We start from the raw sequence: 25,271 nt of genomic DNA on the forward strand, positions 1-25,271 counted from the left end.
TTGCTACAATCCCACTTTTGCAGCAAAATACAGAACACCGACCAATTTGCCAGCCTTGAAAAATAGCAGCAAAACCACTTTCTTTCTGTATGCTGTGAGTAATGCTGGTTTAGACGGTGGCCTGCGTATTTTGTTTTGTAGCTTTCCTTTTAGGAGAGCTAGAGACTCCTCCTGCACCGCTATAATCTGGCCCTGGGTTCTAGCAAAACTCATCCAGGCCTGCTCGGATAATATTTTCCCTTTCCTGACAGTGTAGCAATAACACAACAGTGTCTTTGTTTTGTAGGCATCACATCTAATTAGGACAGAATGAAATAGACCTAAGACAAAGGAATTCTTTTGGACCTCTTAGAAGCTACCTTGGAGCAGAGATGGAAGAGCAAAACTCAACTGGCCCTGAAGCAGGAAGAGGCCACAGTGCCATCAAGCCCAGGAGCTCTGGGGTATTCTGGAAGGTCCTGGGTGAGGATACCCTTACTTCAGATGTGCAGCGGCAGCAGTTCAGAAATTTCTGCTACCAGGAAGCCAAAGGACCCCGAGAGGTTTGCAACCAACTCCACCATCTTTGCCGCCAGTGGCTGAAGCCAGAGCAACACACAAAGAATCAGATCCTGGACCAGGTGATCCTGGAGCAGTTCCTGGCTGTCCTCCCCCTGGAGGTGGAGAGATGGGTGAGGGAATGTGGGGCAGAGACCAGCTCCCAGGCAGTGGCCCTGGCTGAAGGTTACCTCCTGAGCCAAGCAGAGGACAGGAAGTGGAAACAGCAACAGGTGAGAAGGCATTCAGAATGTGAGGGAGGGTATCTCAAAATTCTCTGCTACTATCCCAACATTTTTTGGAAAGCATCCAATGAAGGTTGTCTGAAAACCTACGTCCTTCCTCCTCCTCGATCCCTGTTTTGACTCCTTTTTACTGTTTCAGGGACAGGATCTGCTTGCAAAAATGGACACTGATTTACCTGAGATGGAGATGATTCCATTGGACAGCAGACAGAGGCCACTAGGTAAGGATGGTCTCCCTCAGTTTGGTCTCCCTCTGTTGAGTGTGAAATAAATCTTCGGGCTCTTTTAATCTTTGGCAGCAGACGAGACTTCCCTGCAGCCTTTTTCACTGCTCCCAATTTCCCTTAGGTGATTTTACACAGCTGATAAACAGAATGGGTATAAACACATGTATTTATAAAGACTCATTTGTAGATAAATGTTTATCACATAACCTCTGAAACAAGGAAGTGCTCCTGGCTTCCCACCACATTTTTCCCCATCACAGGTGACTGGATGATGCTGGCAGCACCTCCTCAGCCATCTCCTCTTCACAGTGGAGGGGAAGCAGCTCCTGTGGCGCTGGAACAGGTAGGAGTCGCAGATCAGTGGGGGGAAAGAGGCTGGGGGCATCCAGCATATCTCTGTCCCCTCCTCATCTCCCTGGGCCTGAATGAATCTCTCTTTCACTTTGGTTCTTGGAAGCCTGTCCTCAATAAAGTCTTTGAAGGCCGCTCAGGGAAGGTTTCATTCCAAAGAAGAATGATCAGCCCCCTCACCTTAACTAGGCCTTTGGATGGAGCTGGAACAGTGGTGTCCAAACTTTTTTCAAAGAGGGCCAGATTTGATGAAGTGAAGGGCTGTGAGGACCGACCAAAGTTGGTTGACCTTTTTTTAGGATTGAAGTTGTTGAGGTTTTTTTAGGATTAGGTCCCCAAAACGGACATGCCTGAGCTAGAATCATCTAGTTGTAGTGCTACAGTCGTACCTTGGTTCCCAAACGGCTTAGTTGCTGAACAAATTGGCTCCTGAACGCTGCAAACCCGGAAGTAAGTGTTCCGGTTTACAAACGTTTTTCAGTAGTCCAACGTGGCTTCCACTTGAGTGCAGCCAATCAGAAGCTGTGCCTTGGTTTTTGAACGGTTTTGGGAGTCAAATGGACTTCCGGAACAGATTAAGTTTGAGAACCAAGATACCACTGTATTTATAAATTCAAAAAATGCTTAATATTGAGGTAGATTTTCAAGAAGCTAACAAAGAAGAAAAGGCAGTTACACAAAGATAAAACACCGATCGTTGAAAAATGTAATTCCCATTAACACCTTAAAGTAAACACTCATAATTAAAAAGTGCCAAAAATGGTCCAATCAGGAAAGGCTTCTTTTTTCTTTTAGAGTCCAGCATCCTTCGAGGATGTGGCTGTGCATTTCACAGATGAGGAATGGGCACTGTTGGATCCAGACCAGAGAGCTCTGCATACAGAAGTCATGGAGGAGACCTGTGGGATCTTTGCCTCTCTTGGTAAGGCTCCCAGTGGCTTGATAGTATCTGTTGTGAATTATCAATTGTTATCCACGATCAATTGCTGATAAAGGTGATGAATCCCTATATTCTGATGTGGTTCAGTGGTGTCACCTGCAACATCAGGGATTCTTTTTTATATATAAAAATAATGTTTATTAGTTTTCAGTTACAAAAAATCCAATATATGACACATTGTATCAATGCCAAATTACAATTGCAATTCAAATATAATTAAACAGCCAATTACACATACATATTATTTATGACTTCCTGTGTGTTAGATTTCAAGGTGCAGTATTTTTATTTACATTCTACTTCTGAAGGGTTATTTAATCCAATTCCATTCATTCTTAATCAAAGTCTCTTATCCACAGTTACAATGTTTTTAACTTCCATTCGTATTGAAACATTAATAATTTATATTTCTGCAAGAAAGGTTCTGTAATCTTTCTATTTCCTGTGCATGAGGTTTGTTTTATATTTATTTTGTTTTGCCCATATTGTTTCTTCATTCTATTTAGTCTTTGTCCTGCACAGCTCAGCCACGTCCGGTCTTTCTCTCCCCCTTTGTCTCAAAAACATGAGGCTGTAATTGCCATACACCATCTTTATTTCATTCCAGGAACACAGATAGTCTGGTGCCCTGCCAAAGCACCAGCAAGCCCCCATTTTCTCTCTTTCCTTTAATCATACGCAGTAATGATCTGGCGTTCCGCCAAGCCTTGGCAAGTCTTCAAAGACCCCTCTGAGGTAGCGATGCAGTGAGAAATAAATCCTTTCGAATGATTTGAATCCATATCCATTTTCACACACAGTTCAATTTTGCACTGTCATCCATAAATAAACTCCCATTTTCTTTTATCTTTTCCTACCTTCCGTTATTTTTTTAGCAGTCAGGGGGTGGGTTTGCCAAATCATTTATGTAACAAACAAGATACAGTGGTGCCTCGCAAGACGAAATTAATTCGTTCCGCAAGTTTTTTCTTCTTGCGAGTTTTTCGTCTTGCGAAGCACCGTTTCCCATAGGAATGCATTGAAAATCAATCAATGCGTTCCTATGGAAACCGCCTTCAGACTAGGTCCGGGGACAGTCTGTCCCCCGACCTCTTCTGAAGGCTGGGGGGGGGGACAAGGGCTTTTCTTCCCACCGCCAGCCTTCAGAAGGCTGTTCTGAAGGCTGGCGGTGGGAAGAAAAGCCCTTCTCCCCACCTCCCACCCCGCAAGCTCCGGGGACAGGAGGGCTTTCCTCCCGACCGCCAGCATTTTAAAAGCTCCCAGGACAGCGGAGACTACTCCGCTGTCCCGGGGAGATTTTAAAATGCTGGCGGGCGGCAGCGAAGCCTTCGCTGCCGCCCGCCAGCATTTTAAGATCGCCCCGGGACAGTGGAGAAGTCTCCGCTGTCCCGGGAAGGCAGGCGGGGGGGAGCAAAGACTTTTGCCCCCCGCCGGCCTTCAGAAGAGGTCCAGGACCTCTTCTGAAGGCCGGCGGTAGGCGAAAGTCTTTGCTCCCCCCCGCCTGCCTTCAAAAGCCGTCGGGATAGCGGAGAAACGTGCTGCGCTTCTCCGCTATCCCGGGAAGGCAGGCGGGGGGGGGAGCAAAGACTTTTGCCCCCCGCCGGCCTTCAGAAGAGGTCCAGGACCTCTTCTGAAGGCCGGCGGTGGGCGAAAGTCTTTGCTCCCGATGGCCAGCATTTTAAAAGCGGTCCGGGATAGCAGGAAAGCGCAGCGCTTCCCTGCTATCCCGGACCGCTTTTAAAATGCTGGCGGTGGGGAGCAAAGCCTTTCGGCCCCCGCCGGCCTTCCTGGACCTCTTCTGAAGGCCGGAGGGGGGCGAAAGGCTTTGCTCCCCACCGCCAGCATTTAAAAGAGGTCCCCGGAGATTTCCCTATGGGATTTCTTCTTGCGAAGCAAGCCCATAGGGAAATTCGTCTTGCGGAACAACTCAAAAACGGAAAACTCTTTCGTCTTGCGAGTTTTTCGTTTTGCGAGGCGTTCGTCTTGCGAGGCACCACTGTATATATAGAAGGGGTAAAGGCTCCCCCCCCGCACATACCATCTTTTACAACGAAGGAAATTTTTCTTTCCAGTTCAAATATTTACGTCCTTGTGGCCATTTCATTTTAGCAGATGGTACTCTTGTCCTATGCATCCAAGCATACGCCTGTAAATTAGTCTGAATTTTATTCTAATAAACAGAAGAGCCTCTGCATCATGATGGCTGCATCAGAGGATTAACGATAGGCGAAGTGCTTTTTGCACCCAGTGTCTCCCTGCTCCTGCATTCCATATAGGAGCGAAAGTCAGATAGCAAGACAATCTCCAAGTGAAGCTCACCTCCCCTGGGCCCTGGGGGGAGCTTACAAGGACAATTATCCTCAAACCATCTTTGTTTATCCTTCGCAAACGATCTCCACTAATGTGGGAGCGGCAGCCATTAAGGCAAATGAGCACCGGAAGTGAGAACATCAGGGATTCTATTTTTATTTTTTTTAATAAATTTTTTATTAATTTTTCAACACATATTAAAAGACAATACAAAACAATACGTAAACAAACAAACATATAAACACGTATAATTTCTTAACCTTCTTTTCCTTAAACCTTCGTTCAGCGACTTCCCCATACCTCCTTTTTCTGCATCCCTGTTTTAAATCTTTCCAGCAACCCCTGATTTTAATTACTTATAACACTTCCTTTAAGTCCTTTTTCTCATGTCCAGTTGTTTATCGCTGTAATTCTATTTTGCATTACTCAAAACATTTTAACACTCATTAATTTTACAACAGTTCTTAAGATAAACTTTAAATTTCTTCCAATCTTCTTCCACCGTCTCTTCCCCTTGGTCACGGATTCTGCCGGTCATCTCAGCCAGTCCCATGTAGTCAATCACCTTCGTCTGCCATTCTTCCAGTGTGGGTAGTTCTTGTGTCTTCCAGTACTTTGCTAAAAGTACTCTTGCTGCTGTTGTCGCATACATAAAAAACGTCCTATCTTTCTTTGACACCAGTTGGCCTACCATGCCCAGGAGAAAGGCTTCTGGTTTCTTCACAAAAGTGCATTTAAGCACCTTTTTCATTTCATTATAAATCCTTTCCCAGAAAGCCTTAATCTTTGGGCACGTCCACCAAAGGTGATAAAAAGTACCTTCAGTTTCATTACATTTCCAGCATTTGTTATTGGGCAAATGATAAATTTTTGCAAGTTTGACTGGGGTCATGTACCACCTATAAATCATTTTCATAATATTCTCTCTTAAGGCATTACATGCCGTGAACTTTATACTGGTGGTCCATAACTGTTCCCAGTCGGCAAACATAATGTCATGTCCAATGTCTTGTGCCCATTTAATCATAGCTGATTTAACCATTTCGTCCTGTGTGTTCCATTTCAACAGCAAGTTATACATTCTTGACAAATTCTTAGTACTGGGTTCCAAAAGCTCTGTTTCTAATTTCGACTTCTCCACCTGAAAGCCAATTTTCCTGTCCTGTTTAAAAACTTCATTTATCTGGTAATAATGAAGCCAGTCTCTTACTTTAGACTTCAATTTCTCATAACTCTGCAATTTAACTTTTCCCTCCTCATACTCTATAATTTCCCAATATTTCGGCCATTTGGATTCCATATTTAATTTTTTCACTTCCTTAGCTTCCATCGGTGACAACCACCTGGGGGTTTTGTTTTCCAACAAATCTTTATACCTAATCCATACATTGTATAGGGCTTTTCTAACAATATGGTTTTTGAAACCTTGGTGGATTTTAACCTTGTCATACCATATATATGCATGCCAGCCAAATCTGTTATTGAACCCTTCCAAATCCAAAATATCTGTATTTTCAAGAAGCAGCCAATTTTTCAGCCAGCAAAAAGCCGCTGATTCATAGTACAGTTTTAAGTCCGGCAGGGCAAAACCCCCTCTTTCTTTTGCATCAGTTAGTATCTTAAATTTTATTCTGGGCTTTTTGCCCTGCCAGACAAATCTAGATATATCTTTTTGCCACCTCTTGAAACAATCCATTTTATCCACAATCTGCAATGTTTGGAACAGAAATAACATTCTCGGCAAAACATTCATCTTAATAACAGCAATTCGGCCTAACAAGGAGAGTCTCAAATTTGACCATATTTCTAAATCTTTCTTCACTTCTGCCCAACATTTCTCATAGTTATCTTTAAATAGATTCACATTCTTGGATGTCAAATTTATCCCCAGGTATTTCACCTTCTTTGCTACCGTTAAACCAGTATCACTCTGGAATTTCTCTCTTTCTGCAACTGTTAAATTTTTGTCCAATACTTTCGTTTTCTGTTTGTTCAGCTTAAAACCTGCTACTTGACCAAATACTTGTATTAACTCTAAAACTCTTCTCGTACTAGTGTCTGGCTCTTGTAAAGTTAAAACTAAATCATCTGCAAATGCTCTCAGTTTGTACTGTTTAGCTCCGACCTGAATCCCTTTAACCAGCTGGTCCCCTCTAATCATGTTTAATAAAACCTCCAGGACAGATATAAAAAGCAGTGGGGATATTGGGCATCCCTGTCATGTCCCTTTTTCAATAGCAAATTCTCCTGTGACCACATTATTTACAATCAGTTTTGCTTTTTGTTCAGAATAAATCGCACTTATACCATTCTCAAAACCTTGGCCTACCCCCATCCCTTGGAGATTCTTTTTCATAAAACTCCAAGAAATATTGTCAAAGGCTTTCTCCGCATCCACAAATATTAATACTGCCTTGGTATTAATATTAACTTCCAGTAACTCCATAATGTCTATTATATTTCTCACATTGTCTGACAAATGTCTTCCTGGAAGAAAGCCCGCTTGGTCTTTATGAATCTCCCCCACCAAAACTCTTTTCAACCTTTTTGCTAAAATGTCTGCAAAAATTTTGTAATCCACATTGAGTAATGATATAGGGCGGTAGTTCTTAACCTGGTTCTTCTCAGTCTCTGACTTTGGTATAAGTGTGATATAAGCCTCTTTCCACGATTCAGGTGCCTTCTTCCCCTCTAAAATTTCATTACAAACCTCCTTCAACGGTTGTATAAGCCATTCTTTCAAAGCTTTGTAATATCTGGAGGTTAGTCCATCAGGCCCTGGAGATTTTCCCAATTGCATACTTTGAATGGCTCCCTCAATTTCTTGATCAGTTATCTTCTGGTTCAAAATCACTTTACTTTGTTCAGAAATTTTTTGTAATCCATATTTTTTAAGAAATTCTTCTATTTCTTTTTCATTCACCGGCCCTTGTGCATAAAGTCTCCTGAAATAACTCTGAAAGCAGTTTCTAATCTCATTTGGTTTATAAATGTTCTTTCCTTCCACTTCTAGATTTGTAACCGTATTCTGTTTTTGTCTCTTCTTCAATTGCCATGCCAGAAGTTTCCCACATTTATCCGCCGATTCAAATGTCCTTTGTCTCATTTGTTTTATTTTCCATTCTATCTCTTGGTTCATCAATTCCATATATTGTCTCTGGTAAAACTTAATTTCTCTCAAGATTTCATGTGACTTTGGTTTAGATCTCAATTTTTCCCCCCCTTCTTTTATCTTTTCCAAAATCTTATCCTTCTTCTCATTATGTCTCTTCCTTTTTATGGAATTCTGTTGTATTAAGAATCCTCGCATAACGGCTTTACTTGCGTCCCAAATTACTCTTTTTTCCACTTCTGTTCTCAGATTTATCTCAAAGTAATCCTTTAATACCTTCTGGGCCTTTTTATACACCTCTACATCTCTAAACAGGGAATCATTCATCCTCCATCTAAAGGATCCAGCTGTTGTTGGGTTCATTTCCATCTTTACAGCATTATGGTCGGAGCAAGTCTTTGGGCAGATTTCCACTTTCTTAATCTTTGATGCCATCCCACTAGTTACCCATATTTGGTCAATTCGAGTCCAGGTCATTTTTGCCTCGGAAAAGAAAGTTCCCTCTCTCTCAAGAGGGTTCCTTGTTCTCCAAATGTCAATCAGGTTCATGTTGTCAGTCATTTCAAAAAAGGTCTTAGGTAGTCTCCCATCTTTGGAGACCACCTGTCTTTGTGCTTTGTCCATATTTGTAGAGACCACTCCATTCATGTCTCCCATTAAAACTACATTATAATCCAAATAGTCCATTAATGTCTCATGCAATTTCTTAAAAAATTCTGACTTCCCTTCATTCGGTGCATAAACTCCTATAATCAATAATTTTTCTCCTTGAACTTGAATTTCAATTGCCAAATATCTTCCTTGTTCATCTTTAAATACTAATTTAGGGGCCAACTTTTCCTTTGCATAAATCACCACTCCTCTTTTCTTCACTTTGTCCGATGAAATAAATTCTTGTCCTAATCTTTTGTTAATAAGTAATTTTCGGTGTACTCTGGTCACGTGGGTTTCTTGTAGACAAATCAAGTCCAATTGTTCTTTTTTCAAGATATGAAAAACCTCACGTCTTTTTCTAGGGAGATTCAGTCCATTACAATTCCAACTTAGAATTTGCAGAGACATCTTGTTATTTATTTAGTTATTCCTCCAGCTGCTCCCAGCAAGTCTTCTTCTGTTGGTGTTTTGATCCCGAAAGATAGGTTTGAAATGTCTGGTACTTCTGCTAGGTCCGTAGGTTCCACCGTTTCCTTCAAAAGGTCCTCCTCGTTCCTTGCCAAAAATTGTTCTTTATCTTGCACTGTTTTTATCTTGATTTTCTTTCCCTTATAGTTGAAAGACAGGCCTTGTGGGAACTCCCATCTGAATGGTATGTTGTTCTTTCTCAATAGGGTGACCAAATCCTTGTAGTAGGTCCTCACTTCCAAGATATATTTAGGAATGTCTTTAAAAATCTGCACACGAAAATCTTCAATCTCAAGGGGTCTTTGAAAATGTAAATTTAATATCTTATCTCTCTCCTCCTGAGATCTCAGAGTTATCAAGCAATCTCTTGGGCTCTTTCTGTTTTGTCTCCTGCCCAGTCTGAAAGCAGTTATTATCTTAAATTCCTCTTCTTTCAAATCGTCCTGCCAAAATTCCAGGAATTCTTTTGTAAGAAAGTCTATCAAATTGTCCTTTTCATTTTCTGGGATCAATCTTAATCTCAAATTTCTACTTTTCCTCTGTAATTCCAATAAAGACAGGGCCGCATCATGTTCTTCCAGCTTTTTACTGACTGGTACTAACTTTTCCTGTGCAGTTTCTGCAGAATTTTTTGCCTCCTCTGTGGAAATTTTGGCCTCCTCCGCAATCTTTCTAGTTATTTCATTTTCTTGAACTAATTTATTTATTGTCTCTGTATTTAAATCCAATTTTGTTGACAACTCAGACAGCTGTTTGGAATTTTCAGTGCTCTGCTTTGTGAGCACTTCCAAAGATTCATTTATTTTAACTAATGCCCGTGTCACTGTCACTGTATCCATAGAAAAAGTTGTAGCAGCTGCAGCTGGATTTGTAATTGATCCCCTTCTTTTGTGTTCAACTTTACTCTTAGCTCTTGTTGTTATTCTGTCTTCTGTTGGGCCACTCATCCCAAGGTCGTTCCCACGGGAATTACTTTCAGTTGGAAAATTCCACAAGCCTGTTCCTTACAGTAAAGATAATAGCTGTTTCCCTGCAACCTCTAGAGGGAGCAGTCCAAAGTTCCTAATGCAAAACAACAAGGGTTCCCTTCAAAGGTAACAAAGGTAACAACGAATTGTTAATTGTGTCCAAATAGTAGCAAATTGTAACTTTCCAGAGTACCAGACTTAAGCAAGTAGGGTCTTTACTTGTTATAAAAGGGCAAAGCACCAACTTTGTAGCGAGCCTCTAATGACAGCTCTCAGTCCCGGTGGCTCACTTTCCAGGCAGTCCTCCCCAAGGGTTCAAAACGGCAGAAATTTCCCCTTCTATGCTTCCTCCATGCAGGAAAGACAAATCAAAAATCTTCTGCCCCTGCCTGCTAGAGGGGGAATTAAGTCCAATGTCTGAGTCCATCAATTTTTAAAGCTGCTTCCTGTCAAATTGCAGCCTCCTCTTTCGTTGCTTTGGTTACATGCAGTCCGAGGAAGGCAGACTTCCTTATTTTTTGCCTTCTCCGTTTTCAGCCAATTTCTAAATATTTTCTTTTAAGGTTGTTGTTCCTTCTTACTCACGGATAATCCAATTGCGTTCCAAATGTCAGGAAGGAATCGACGCTCTCCGTCAAATGGCAGCACGGCTTCACTTCACGGGCTGGGTAGCGGCTCTCAGCACCGCGCTCCCCGATGCCGCTCCGGAGCCTTTAAAAAGACTCCTTTGCAGTGAGGGGGGGCGCTTAAGGTACCCACCGAGCCTCCTTGCTCTCAGGCTTCTGCGCCTGAGATTTTAGGGGTCCCCGCTTCGCCGTAGCGGTCAGACCCGAACTCGCGAAGCAGCCTCCCTGAGCGGAGCTCAGCGGGAGGCAGCCATTAGACGCCTGTTCTAGGATCTAACCCTGTTCTAGGATCTTTCCTGTTTTTGATGTCATGCAGACAAGATTTAGGATTAAGTAGTGTGACACGTTTTTAAAAGCATTGCATGTTAATCTTGAGAAGTAGAGACATCACCTTGCCAACAAAGGTTCGTATAGTTAAAGCTAAGGTTTTCCCAGTAGTGATGTATGGAAGTGAGAGCTGGACCATAAAGAAGGCTGATTGCCAAAGAATTGATGCTTTTGAATTATGGTGCTGGAGGAGACTCTTGAGAGTCTCATGGACTGCAAGAAGATCAAACCTCTCCATTCTGAAGGAAATCAGCCCTGAGTGCTCACTGGAAGGACAGATTGTGAAGCTGAGGCTCCGGTACTTTGGCTACCTCATGAGAAGAGAAGACTCCCTGGAGAAGACCCTGATGTTGGGAAAGATGGAGGGCACAAGGAGAAGGGGGCGACAGAGGACGAGATGGTTGGATAGTGTTTTCGAGGTTACCAGCATGAGTTTGACCAAACTGCAAGAGGCAGTGGAGGACAGAGGTGCCTGGCGTTCTCTGGTCCATGGGGTCACGAAGAGCCGGACACGACTAAACGACTAAACAACAACAAGTGTGACACGTTTTTAAAAGCATTGCATGTTAATATATCATAAGCATAAATGTCTCCAACAAAGATTAATTAGCTAGGTTGCCATATACTCAAGTTGGTCTAGTGCTTCTCCTAATTAGAGTTGAGAACTTACTAAAACCTTACAAAATGCATATCATTTGGGAGTGTAAGATGTGCCCCCCCATCTAAGTCCCTTCAGTTTTTCCTTAGCTGTCAAACGTTAATTGCATTTTTTCATAATGTGAGCCTCCATTTATTACTAAGGCTCTAATCAGTTTCTGTCTTCATTTCAGATGGTGGAGAATTGGAAAGCAGAAATAAGAGAAACTGCTACGAAATCTATACAGTGGGGGAGCCATATAAATATTGGGAGTGTGGAGAGAGCTTCAGTCAGAGCTCCCTTCAAATAATTCATACAGGGGAGAAACAATTTCAGTGCTTGGAATGTGGAAAGAACTTCATTCGGAGCGATCATCTCACTTCCCATCAAAGAATTCACACAGGTGAGAGACCATATCAGTGCTTGGAATGTGGAAAAAGCTTCAGGTTGAAACATAATCTCACTTCCCACCAAAGAATTCATACCGGGAGGAAACCGTATCAGTGCTTAGAATGTGGAGAGAGCTTCCGCTGGAAGAGAAGTCTCACTTCCCATCAAGGAATTCATACAGGGGAGAAACCATACGAATGTTTAGAATGTGGAAAGAGCTTCAGTCGGAGACACCATCTCACTTCCCACCAAATGATTCACAGTGGGGAGAAGCCCTATCAGTGCTTGGAATGTGGGAAATGCTTCAGCCAGAGTTCACATCTCACGACCCATCAAATAATTCACAGCAAGGAGAAACCATTTCACTGCTTGGAATGTGGAAAGAACTTCAGTCGGAGCAGCCATCTCATCCTCCATCAGATGATTCATACAGGAGAAAAACCATATCAGTGCTTGGAATGTGGGAAGAGCTTCCGCTGGAAGGAAAGCCTCACTTCCCATCAAAGAATTCACACCGGGGAGAAGCCATATCAGTGCTTGGAATGTGGAAAGTGCTTCAGTCGGAGCAGCAGTCTCTGTTACCATCAAAGAATTCACACAGGGGAGAAGCCATATCAGTGTTTGGAGTGTGGGAAGAATTTCAGTCAGACCTCCCATCTGTATTCACATCAAAGGATTCACACAGAGGAGAAGCAATTTCAGTGCTTGGAATGTGGTAAAACCTTCAACTTTAAGAAAAACCTCACTTCCCATCAAAGAACTCACACAGGGCAGAAACAGTATAAATGCTTGGAATGTGGAAAGTGCTTCAAAGACAGTGAGAATCTCAATTCCCATCAAAAAAGTCATACAGGGGAGAAACCATAAAATCAGTGACAACTGATGGTCACTGGTGTGGCTTGGCTACTTAGAGGTCACAGTGGCGCCGCTAAGCTGTTTCCCCCATTCTTCCTTGCAAAGTTACTTAAGCATTGCAGTTGAACAAATACTGTGCATCTAACATACTGGAAACTGGCCCAGAAGGACTGGTCTGTGCCATCACTGCTGATTCACTGCTAGGACAAAAGTTGTATTGCCTCCACCTGTACTGTTTCTCTGCCTGTTGCCTTCTTCTGCAAAGAAAGAGTGTACATGTAAAGATTACAGTTGTATAAATGCTCAGCAGCTAACTAAGTATCTTACCTTGGTTCAGAATCGCTGTCAGAATTCCTGGAGTTGGTTCATGCCACGATAGTATTGATGTATGTACATTGATAGGTAGTCTACATGTGAAGGGGACGCAGGTGCCACAGAGCCTAGGACTTGCCGATCAGAAGGTTGGCGGTTCGAATCCCCGCGACGGGGTGAGCTCCCGTTGCTTGGTCCCTGCTCCTGCCCACCTAGCAGTTTGAAAGCACGTCAAAGTGCAAATAGATAAATAGGGACCGCTCCGGCAGGAAGGTAAACGGCGTTTCCGTGCGCTTCTCTGGTTTGCCAGAAGCGACTTAGTCATGCTGGCCACATGACCCAGAAGCTGTACCCCAGCTCCCTCGGCCTATAAAGCGAGGTGAGCGCCGCAACCCCAGAGTTGGCCACGACTGGACCTGATGGCCAGGGGTTCCTTTACCTTTAATACATGTGAAGAGATTTCAAAAGTGTGTGTGAAAGGATATTGTTAGGAGACCAGTAATATAAAGCAGACATTATGCCTCCAGTTCTGATAATGCAGGCATGCTTTTAGTCCAGTGGACTCTGTTGGGGTAGCTGGGCATAGGAAGGGATTCCTCCGTGAATATCAAACACAAGGTGATCACAAGTGCAAGGTCAAATGAACCAGTTACGGTGGTAACAGCTTGGAGGCCTCACTATATCTGTGATTGACGTATGTCAACTCGTTCAGTTGTACAGTGGTGTTGTGTCTTGGTTAGTTGGTGTTTTTTAGAGCAACAGTGATAAACTTGTCTCTGTATATACTTGCATCTGAAAAGCCTACAAACTGGAACTTTTTTCTGTGCTTAATTTGGCCAGAGCTGTTTGCTGAACCTATTACTTTTACAACATTAAAATATTTGAACCTTACTCTGCTTCTGTGTGGTGAATGGTGCCTCAAGCAAGATCCACACTTCCACATCAGATTCCCAACAGGCTCCACTATGTGGGTTCCCCAGCTGCTACTGTTTTTCTGACTGAATAAAAGCTGTCTTAAAACATTGGAGTGGTTAACTGGAGAAAAATCCACTTCATATCTCTGCACATTGGCAGCCATCCCATTACTTGAACTATTGTTTAAAGGGACATACTAGACTACTGTACTTGGAAACTTGGGGGCTGCTGTTTCTCTTAAGTAGGCACTAGAGAAAGAAGCATCTTATTGATTCTATTAAAAACATCAGAAGCCCTTCTTCTTGCGCCTACTCCATGAGAGGTCCAGATGGTGACAACATAAGAATGGGCATTTTATGTAGTGGCTCCCTGTTTGTGGAATGTGCTTCCCAAGGAGGATCGCTTGGTGCCTTTTAGGGTTGCCATGTGTCCTCTTTTTTCAGGACACGTCCTCTTTTTCATGGGTATGTAAAATGAGAGTCGTCATAGAGATCTACATTTAAAAGTAGAAGTCGGCAAATGTGTCTTCTTTTTTGCTCTTCAAAATATGGCAACATTAATAATAATAATAATAATAATAATAATAATAATAATAATAATAATATTATTTATACCCCGCCCATCTGGCTGAGTTTCCCCAGCTACTCTGGGCGGCTCCCAATCAAGTGTTAAAAACAGTACAGCCCTAGTACAACCCTAGAGCCTTCATGACATATCTTTAAGCTCTGGGTGAGAATGTTTCTTTTCAGTCAGGCTAACCATCTATGGTCTTTTAAATGTGTTTGTGTGAGGGGGATAATTTTGTTTTCATTAAGTATTTTGTGTTCTCATTTTGTATTTTTATGTTGTGAACCAGTCTGTGACCTTCTGATGGAGGGTTGTATACAAATTTAATAAATAATAATAATAATAATAATAATAATAATAATAATAATAATAATACTGTGCTGTGGTCTTTGGATAAAGGGCAGTATACTGAATGAATGAATGTATGAATAAAATAAATCTTCAAAACTTTCCCAAGGGACTATCACAAAGAAGGGTGAATAAATTTATATCTGGAGCATACACTTTATTTAAAACTGAACTCTCAAGTTGTAGGCAGAAAAACCAGACAGACTAGCATCTGAGGTGGTATCTATATTCATGGGCAAACTATAACTAAGCTACAAATATTTTACGGAAAAAATTATTCAACTGAGCATATTTCAGGAGCTCCTTAAGGCAATATATTGAAAACTAAAAAAAAGAGAGGCAGCAACTCCTTTTCCATTGCTAAAAGAGAAACCCCAAGAAACTAGAAAAAGGACAAGCACATCTTGCAGTTTCATCTGGCAGGGTAATTCCAATTCATTCCTCTAGAACCTATCAAACTAATGAAGCAATTTAAATTATTTAGTTATTTCAAAACTAGATATTTAGAAGGAACAGCTGCCCCTGTAAATTCTTCCACATACAGGGGCCTGTACATCTAGGCCTTATCGCTAGCAGGGGAAGTGGGGAACATTTTGAATACTCATGAAAAAAACTCCAAAAGGGGATTAGTGTTTATACATTTATTTGACTGTGGTCGTGCAGAGGCTGTTGCCTTGGAATAATAATAATAATGATTATTTATACCCCGCCTATCTGGCTGGGCTTCCCCAGCCACTCTGGGCAGCTTCCAAAAAAAATTAAAATACAATAATTCATCAAACTTTAAAAGCTTCCCTAAACAGGGCTGCCTTCAGATGCCTTCTAAAAGTCAGATAGTTCTTTATTTCCTTGACATCTGATGGGAGAGCTTTCCACAGGGAGGGAGCCACCACTGAGAAGGCCCTCTCCCTGGTTCCCTGTAACTTCGCTTCTCGCAATGAGAGAACTGCCAGAAGGCCCTCTGCGCTGGACCTCACTGTCCAGGCAGAAAAATGGGGGTGGAGACGCTCCTTCAGGTACACCGGAAAAAATCCCCTGACCTTCCAAGGCCGAGAGAGAGGGGCAAGAGAGAATTGTTTGGATCCTGCAATTCTAGTACTTTTCTGGAAGAGGGGAAGGGAGAAGGTGGAGAAAATCCACTAGATCACGGTTTCCAAAAACTTGGGTCTCCATCTGTTTTCTTTCGGACTACAATCCCCATCAACCCTGACCACTGGTCCTGTTAGCTAGGGATGATGCGAGTTGGAGTCCAAAAACAGATGGAGACCCATGTTGGGGGGGGGGGAGCTGCTATCATGAGCTTGTCCTACACTCGAGTAGGACCCTGGCAGAGACACATGCCCGACTGGCATGTTCTCTCTCTCCTGGTTGTTCGGGAGCTTCAAAAGCTTTCTTCTGCCCGAACATCACATCGGCACACTTAGGCAGATGCAGAGTTTGTGCAGTCCGTGTAACAGAACTCAGCAACTCAGCATTTTGGCTAATCTACTTTACTTACATATTAACACACACGGAGCACTGCAACATGACTCCCTCTCTAGAGTCAGACAGCAAAGAGAGAACAAAGGACAATACAGTGGTACCTCGGGTTAAGTACTTAATTCATTCCGGAGGTCCGTTCTTAACCTGAAACTGTTCTTAAACTGAAGCACTACTTTAGCTAATGGGGCCTCCTGCTCCGCCGCGCCGCCGGAGCACGATTTCTGTTCTCATCCTGAAGCAAAGTTCTTAACCTGAAGCACTATTTCTGGGTTAGCGGAGTCTGTAACCTGAAGCGTATGTAACCTGAGGTACCACTGTAGTCCCACTTCACAGAACACAGTAACACAAACATCCTGTCTCTGTCACTTCCCACTCTGTGGAGTCAAAACATACATCGTCATGTGACAGACAAAATTCCCATGACTGCAATCATGGAGCAGGAATTCTAACAGCTGCTCTAGAGGAATGAGGAGAAGGGCCCAAAGAGAAACAATTGGAGAATTGTTAAGATTCCCCAACAGACATCTCGCCATCTTCCCCCTTAGCAAGTCTGATAGCTGGCTCCACAATGACAGGAGAAGAGCAGCTGCCCAGCCTCTGCATTACAGACAGCCCTTCTCGCCTTTTGGCTTTGTAAGGGTTAAAGCGAACCGAATTGCATTCCTAGAGAGGAAGGGGACCAGGAGGGGAGGAGTGCGGAGTCCTCCAGGAGTGAAAGCGCTTCCCTCCGAAGCTCCTTCCTGCCTGGCTTCTCCCTGTGGGGGGGACGAACTGGTCTTTGTCTCTCCCAGCGCTGCACTGGGGGGACCCTTCTGGGAGCCGGTGAGTTGTTTCCCCTTTATTTTGTGCATTTGGGCGAAGGAGAGTCCCAGGGCTGCAGGAAGGAGAGGGTGCAAAGGAGACCTGATCCATCCAGGATGCCCCCCCTCAAACAGGGAGGGCAGCCTTTTTCTCTCCCTCTGTGCAAAAGCAGGAGATGCTATTTGAAATATTGCGGGGAGGGGAGGATTAAAAGTTGCTCCCGGTGCAAGTGTATCTCCAGTTGAATTTTAATTAGAATTAACATCCCCTCCCCATTAATCAGGCAGTGGCGTTACCAAGGCTTCTGGTTGGCAGACATGTGCCCATTCGGAGGTGTGAAACTCCTGAGTGATGGAGAAGATCATTTGGGAGTGAATACAATGCACTGCTGAGAACCATTGGAGATTTAATAAATCAGGAATCCGTTGAAGGAAAGTATTTAAATGTCATTTAAAAAAAAATTCAAATTCAAAATTGAATAGCTGTAATACAAAGCATCTCCCCATCCTTAGTGCTACGTACCACTCAGATATTTTGCACCAAAAGTGAGAACACCCACCAGTTTACCAACCTTGAAAAAGAGCATCACGTATTGTTTCTGTGCAGTTTCACCTTTTAAACCTACTTTACTCCTGCTTCATTTTGCTCTCGGTCCAGTCACTGATGCTCTGCTCAGCCTACCTCACATTGCTATTGCCAGTTGTCAATCACAGCTCTGACAGTCCCTCATTGTTTTCAAATGTGTGGGGAAAGGGGAGGAGTCAGGCTGACTTCTCTGGCATTGTAATAAGGAGCCTGTTTCATATCTCAGGGTGAGAAGGGGAAGTGAAGAGGCTGTGAGATCCATCTATAAGGACGCTGAGATCCAGGAGTAATTCCTGGCCTACGCTTTGAGAAATGCTGGCATAGAAGGTAGTCTGCATATTTTTGCTTTTTAAGTTTCCTTCTAGGAGAGCTGGAGACTCCTACTGCACCACTATAATCTGGCACTGGGTTCTAGCGAAACTCATCCAGGCCTGCTCGGAGAATATTTTCCCTTTCCTGACAGTGTAGCAATCCATAGCTGTCAACTTACAGATTTGAAAATAAGGGACCAGCAGCCTTGAAAATAAGGGAACAGCAGCCAAAATAAGGGACCTGCAGCCTCACCTGTTCCAGGCACTCCAGTCTTCCTGTCCTCCTGCAGTCTGGTCAAACTCATGCTGGTAGTTTCAAGAACACTGTCCAACCAACTTTGTAACCAGAGGTTCAACTGAATAGATTCTGAATCACATGCACCACAAGGCCTAGGCAGCCTCAACTTAAGATGGCTCCCCGGCCTGGCTTTGCACTGCAGTTTGCAGCAGCATGTGCAACAAAATGGCGTCCAGCATTCGAAAACCCCCTCAGCTTGCATTAACTAACCACACACAAGGCATGCAAGCTCCACCCCCCAGTCGTTCTTAGACTTCTTATTGGGTGAGCAACACAGCCAAGCAACACAGTTGGAGCCTCCCTCCTCCCTGGCCGGCAGGGAGTGAGGGAGAGGAGCTGCTTCCTTTGAAATTTAAGGGGCATCATTTAAGGGACATTTAAGGGACATCCATCAATAAGGGACAGCAGTGGGACATGGCGCTGGAATAAGGGACTGTCCCTTCAAATAAGGGACACTTGACAGCTATGTAGCAATCCCGTAACACAGCAGTGTCTTTGTTTTGTAGGGGTTGGCATCACTTCTAATTAGGACAGACTGAAATTGACAGAAGACCAAGGAACTCCTTTGGACATCTTGGAGGCTTTCTTGGGGCACAGATGGATGAGCAAAACTCAGCTGGCCCTGAAGCAGGAAAAGGCCACAGTGCCATCAAACCAGGGAACTCTGGAGTATTCTGGAAAAACTCAGTGCAGGAGGTCCTGGGTGAGGATACCCTCAGTTCTGATGTGCAGCGACAGCAGTTCAGACATTTCTGCTACCACGAAGCCAAAGGACCCCGAGAGGTTTGCAACCAACTCCACCATCTTTGCCTCCAGTGGCTGAAGCCAGAGCAACACACAAAGAATCAGATGCTTGACCTGGTCATCCTGGAGCAGTTCCTGGCTGCCCTCCCCCCAGAGATGCAGAGCTGGGTGAGGGAGTGTGGGGCAGAGACCAGCTCCCAGGCAGTGGCCCTGGCTGAAGGTTTCCTCCTGAGCCAGGCAGAGGACAGGAAGCAGGAACAGCAACAGGTGAGAGTGTTTCACCGTGATGGTTCCCAAGGCATTCAGAATGTGAGGGAGGGTATCTCAAAATTCCCAACATTTTTTGGAAAGCATCCAGTGAAGGTTGTCCGAAAACCTCCATCCTTCCTTCTCCTCGATCCCTGTTATCCCTCCCTCCTTATTACTGTTTCAGGGACAGGATCTGCTTGCAAAAATGGACACTGATTTCGCTGAGATGGAGATGATTCCATTGGACAGCAGACAGAGGCCACTAGGTAAGGATGGTTGGGATGTATCTCAGTTTGGTCTCCCTCTGTTGAGTGTGAAATAAATCTAGTGGCTCTTTTAATCTTTGGCGGCAGACGAGACTTCCCTGCAGCCCTTTTCACTGCTCCCAATTTCCCTTAGATGTTTTTACACAGCTGATACTGTATATAGAATGTATATATTTGTCAATGCTCAAAATACTTTTTAAAAGGCCCATTGGTAGCTAAATGTACTTCACCCCTGAAACAAGGAAGTGCTCCTGGCTACCCACCACATATTTTTTTCTCTCAGGTGACTGGATAATGCTGGCAGAACCTCCTCAGCCATCTCTTCTTCACAGTGGAGGGGAAGCAGCTTCTGTGGCACGGGATCAGGTAGGGGTGGCAGATCAGTGGGGAAAAAGAGGCTGGGGGCATCCAACATATTTCTGTCTCCTCTTCACCTCCCTGAGCCCGAATACACAGTTCTATTAAAACCTTAAAATAAATACCTGTTATTAAAAAGTGCAACACGATGATCCAATCAGGAAAGACTTATTTTTTTCTTTTAGGGTCCAGCATCCTTCGAGGATGTGGCTGTGCATTTCATGGATGAGGAATGGGCAATGCTGGATCCTGACCAGAGAGCTCTACATACGGAAGTCATGGAGGAGACCTGTGGGATCCTGGCCTTACTTGGTGAGGCTCTCAGTGGCTTGATAATATCTGTCGTGAATTATGAATTATTATCCACGATCAATTGCAGATAAATTTGATGAACCCCTATATTCTGATGTAGTTCAGCAGTCGCCTACAACAGCCGGGATTCAACTCCCTGTAGTTAACCTTGAATGGGCATCTGTGCACTGTATTGCCTTTCAAGATGCATCCTCCTGTTATGCCCATTTAAGCGATTGCCTGGCTGGTTTTTACTGCCCTGGTAGTAAGCTGGATCTGGCCTGCAGACCCTGTGAGTCAACCAGCACCCCTACACATGGGCCAACTTGGATAGGTGAGCAGGGATGACCATCTGTCAATCACCTACCATCATTATCACATGATATGACAATTTGAAAGGAGCAAACAAACCCCCCTTGATGGCCAACTGTCAACATCAGTCTGCAGATCAGGATGGAGAATGAATTATCAGGATGGAGAATGCAGCTGATCCCAGTGGGGCTGATCAGCTGATAGCTAGGGAAGTCACTGACAGTGAATGTTGGGGCCTAAGTTTTTATTTAATCATGTTTGTATCTTTCCATTGTTCTTATAAGTTCAGAAGGTTATGCATGTACTTGAGACACGCAACACAATCTTTTCTTTGCAAAACAGGAATCATAGAGTTGTAGAGTTGGAATGTTCCCTGAGGGTCATCTAATCCAACCCCCTGCAATGCAGGAATCTCCACTAAAGCATCCATGACAGATGGCCATTCAACATCTGCTTAAACTCTTCCAACAAATAAAAGGGAGTCTACTGTTCAACTTTCCAACAGCTCTTACCTTTGGAAAGTTATTCCTGATTTTTTAAATTGTTTTTATAAAAAAATTCTAGAAGGCTGGGGAAGAAGAAAGGTAGGGAGAGAGCAGGGGAGAGAGAAGGGGGGTAGTAAATCGAAAATTATTCCTCATGTTTAGTTAGAATCTCCTTTCTTATAACTGGATCCACTGGTCTGGGTCCTACCCTCTGGAGCAGGAGAAAACAAGCTTCCTCAATCTACCATGTGACAGCCCTTGAGATATTTGAAGGTTCTCATATCTCCTCTTAACTGTTCCTCACAAGGCTTGAAAAATTGCATTTTTACATAATTTGAGGCTCCATTTCCTTCTAAGGCTCTAATCAGTTTTTGTCTTCATTGCAGAAGGTGGTGAATTGGAAAGCAAGACTAAGGGGGACTACTACAAAATCTATACAGTAGGGGCGCCATGTAAATATTGGGAGTGTGGACAGAGTTTCCACCAGAGCTCCCTTCAAGGAATTCATAAAGGGGAGAAACAATATCGGTGCTTGGAATGTGGAAAGACCTTCAGTCGGAGTGACCATCTCACTTCCCATCAAATAATTCATACAAGCAACAGACCATATCAATGCCTGGAATGTGGAAAAAGCTTTAGCTTGAAACATAATCTCACTTCCCACCAAAGAATTCATACAGGGAGGAAACCATATCAGTGCTTGGAGTGTGGGGAGAGCTTCCGCTGGAAGAAAAGTCTCACTTCCCATCAAGGAATTCATACAGGAGAGAAGCCGTATGAATGCTTAGAATGTGGAAAGAGCTTCATCCAGAAGGAAACTCTCACTTCCCACCTAAAAATTCATACAGGGGAGAAACCGTATCAATGCTTAGAATGTGGAAAATGTTTCAGTCGGAGAGATCATCTCACCTCCCACCAAATGATTCACAGTGGGGAGAGGCCCTATCACTGCTTGGAATGTGGAAAGAACTTCAGTCAGAGTTCACATCTCATGACCCATCAAAGAATTCACAGCAAGGAGAAACCATTTCACTGCTTGGAATGTGGAAAGAGCTTCAGTCGGAGCAGCCATCTCATGTCCCATCAGATGATTCATACAGGAGAGAAACCATATCAGTGCTTGGAATGTGGGAAGAGCTTCCGCTGGAAGGAAAGTCTCACTTCACATCAAAGAATTCATGCAGGAGAGAAACCATAGAAGCTGTAGAAGCTGGGGGTCAGTGGACCTGGCAGGGCTGCTAAATAGTAACAGAGGTGTGCTGCAAGTAGTCATTGACAGCCTCCTCCATGAATTTATCCAATCCCCTTTTACAAACATATGAGTTGATGGCTTTCAATACTTCTTGTGGGTAGGGGTGAATTCCACAGTTTAAATGTGTCCTTCGTCGGCCTTCCTGCTGTTTTGAACATCTGTGTGTCCTTGAAGGAAAGGAGGGCAGCTGGTGAGTGGTCGTGGCAGCATGGTAGTTTTAGGCCTGGGGTGCCATGGTTACCTCCTGAGATCCTGCCACCACCAGACATATGACTAAACCAGGGATAAGGGACCTGTGGCCCCCTAGTTCTTGTTGAGCTCCTGCCCACCTAGCAGTTCGAAAGCACGTCAAAGTGCAAGTACAGTCATACCTTGGGTTAAATATACTTCAGGTTGAGTGTTTTCAGGTTATGCTCCACGGTGACCCGAAGTAACGGAATGCATTACTTCCGGGTTTCGCCACTCGCGCATGCTCACATACTCAAAATGACATCAAGCGCATGCGCGGAAGTGTCGAATCGTGACCCGTGCATGTGCAGACGTGGGTTGTGTTCGCTTCAGGATGCGAATGGGGCTCCAGAACGGGTCCCTTTCGCATCCAGAGGTACCACTGTAGATAAATAGGTACCGCTCCAGCGGGAAGGTAAACAGCATTTCCATGCGCTGCTCTGGTTCGCCAGAAATGGCTTAGTCATGCTGGCCATATGACCCGGAAGCTGTCTGTGGACAAACGCCCACTCCCTCGGCCTATAGAGTGAGATGAGCGTGCAACCCCAGAGTCGTCCGCGACTGGACCTAATGGTCAAGGGTACCTTTACCTTTATGGATGGAAATGTGGGGTGGGGGGGATAGAGGGGGAAGAAAAATGCAAGACAATTGATTTAATACTCTTGTCTGTCTAAAAAGAGCAGTGTAAGAACATTAATTCAGAGGTCTAACATTACCTGTCTGCTGCTTTGGTTCCCTGGCTTGCACCAGGAAGGCATCACAGAGGCTCAAACAAATATGTGCCCCCACAAGCCCACATTCCCAGCATGCGTGCACTCCTGTCTCAGTGACGACTACCCTGGCTTGGTCATGTCTGCATAATAGAAGATGTCAGGATCCCCAAGGACATGCTCTATGGGGAGCTGGCTTCAGGCACCGGGCCTGTTGGCAGACTAACTCTGTGTTACAGAGACGTCTGCAAACGTGACATGAAGGCTGGCAACATTAACCCTGCATGTGGGATAGCCTAGAGATAGTCAGGTTGTGTATCCACAGCAGTGACCCTAAACCTCCATCCCAGCCAAATTCACCCACAATCCAGTCTACCTCCTAGGGACAATCTGCATTGGTACCCCAAATCTCTAGTTGTAATCCTCGATGCTTGGACATTTTGTCCAACTTTCACAAACACCCTTGGGTCACCTTCCTCTGGTACAGGCTTGTCCAAAGTCTGTTTCAGGGGCCTAATCCTGCCTGCCGGTTGATTTAATCCGGCCCCCGTGGCAGTATATGTCCTGGGGTAAAAAAAGCTCAGCAACTTCAATCCTAAAAAAAAGCTCAGCAACTTTGGTTGGCCCTCATGCATGTTCACTTCATCAAATCTGGCCCTTTTACACAGGGCAGCCTCTCAGACTAGCTTAGTCCCCAGCTCCCTTCTCCTGATTTTCCACATATTAACATACAGTGGTGCCTCGCAAGACGAAAAGAATCCGTTCCGCGATTCTCTTCGTCTAGCGGTTTTTTCGTCTTGCGAAGCAACCCGCTTAGCGGATTAGCGCTATTAAAGGCTTAGCGGCTTAGCTGCTAAAAGGCTATTAGCGGCTTAGAAAAAGGGGGGGGAGCGGGGGAAAAAATCGCAAGACTAGCAAGACGTTTCGTATTGCGAAGCAAGCCCATAGGGAAAATCGTCTTGCGAAGCAACTCAAAAACGGAAAACCCTTTCGTCTAGCGGGTTTTCCGTCTTGTGAGGCATTCGTCTTGCGGGGCACCACTGTATTGTGTATTAATATTACGGCCTTAGCCATTCTCCTCAGCTTTTCTCTCTGGTCTATTCCTCACACTTTCCTTATAAACTCCCTATCTCCCAACTGAACTCCCCCCAACTGACTAAATGCTGATAGTCAGCTTCCAACTGACAGGAACTTCCAACCAATCAGATTCTGCTGACACCCAAACCAACCAATCAGACTGAATTCTCAAAAGCAATCCTCTCTCAGAACCTGCCATGGAAAACTACTGCTATACAGGCTTTGCAGCATCATAACAACACAAGGCCTCAAACCTTTAGTCACAGAATATTTTCCCCTTCAAAACAGAAACGTGAACTAATATATAAACAGGAATTGCCAAAAAACATATTACAGTAGTACCTCGGGTTAAGTACTTAATTCGTTCCAGAGGTCAGTTCTTAACCTGAAACTGTTCTTAACCTGAAGCACCACTTTAGCTAATGGGGCCTCCGCAGGACGATTTCTGTTCTCATCCTGAAGCAAAGTTCTTAACCCGAGGTACTATTTCTGGGTTAGCGGAGTCTGTAACCTGAAGCGTATGTAACCTGAGGTCCCACTGTAAAATTATTTAGGTAGCTAAGTAAATAAAGAATTGTCTAATTATGTAATATATCCTTGCTCAATGCCTTTAAAAATATTTAAGACATACTCCACCTTTCCTCCAAGGAGCTCAAGGTGGTGTATATACTTCTCATGAACTATCCATAAACAGTGCCTCAGTCTTATTTGGATTAAGGTTTGCTTTTTGGCTCTCCTGGCCAATCCATTCCCAAGACTAGACCAAAAAAATGCTCAGTGTATGGGCACCCTCAGGTACTAGACTGGAAACGCCTTCAGATTATATTCAAATGTATTCATATAAAATGTGAAGTTTGGGCAGTGACTGGCCCAAGGTCACCCAGTGAGCTTCGTGGCTGAATAGGGATTTGAACCCTTGTCTCCCATGTCCTTGTCCAACCCTCCACAACACAGTAAGTACATAAAGAATAAAGGTTTTGGCCTGGTGGAAAAGGTGAGGTGTGAGCTGGGGTATTGTTTTTTTGTTTTGTTTT

General features: G+C 44.0%; 1 protein-coding gene across 1 annotated transcript; it reads left to right on the top strand.

The window, feature by feature from the left end:
- The first annotated feature begins 286 nt into the window (after positions 1–286).
- On the top strand, positions 287–24,950 carry LOC128408833 (zinc finger protein 420-like). The gene is made up of 10 exons (XM_053378855.1): positions 287–770; positions 922–1,003; positions 1,270–1,352; positions 2,156–2,282; positions 11,596–12,656; positions 18,792–19,277; positions 19,444–19,525; positions 19,809–19,891; positions 20,068–20,194; positions 21,357–24,950. The coding sequence occupies exons 1-10, from the start codon at positions 372–374 to the stop codon at positions 22,166–22,168; spliced, it is 3,342 nt and encodes a 1,113-aa protein (XP_053234830.1). The 5' UTR covers positions 287–371; the 3' UTR covers positions 22,169–24,950.
- The last annotated feature ends 321 nt before the right edge of the window (positions 24,951–25,271 follow it).

This window comes from Podarcis raffonei, chromosome 2 (assembly GCF_027172205.1).
Source record: "Podarcis raffonei isolate rPodRaf1 chromosome 2, rPodRaf1.pri, whole genome shotgun sequence".
Taxonomy (NCBI): domain Eukaryota; kingdom Metazoa; phylum Chordata; class Lepidosauria; order Squamata; family Lacertidae; genus Podarcis; species Podarcis raffonei.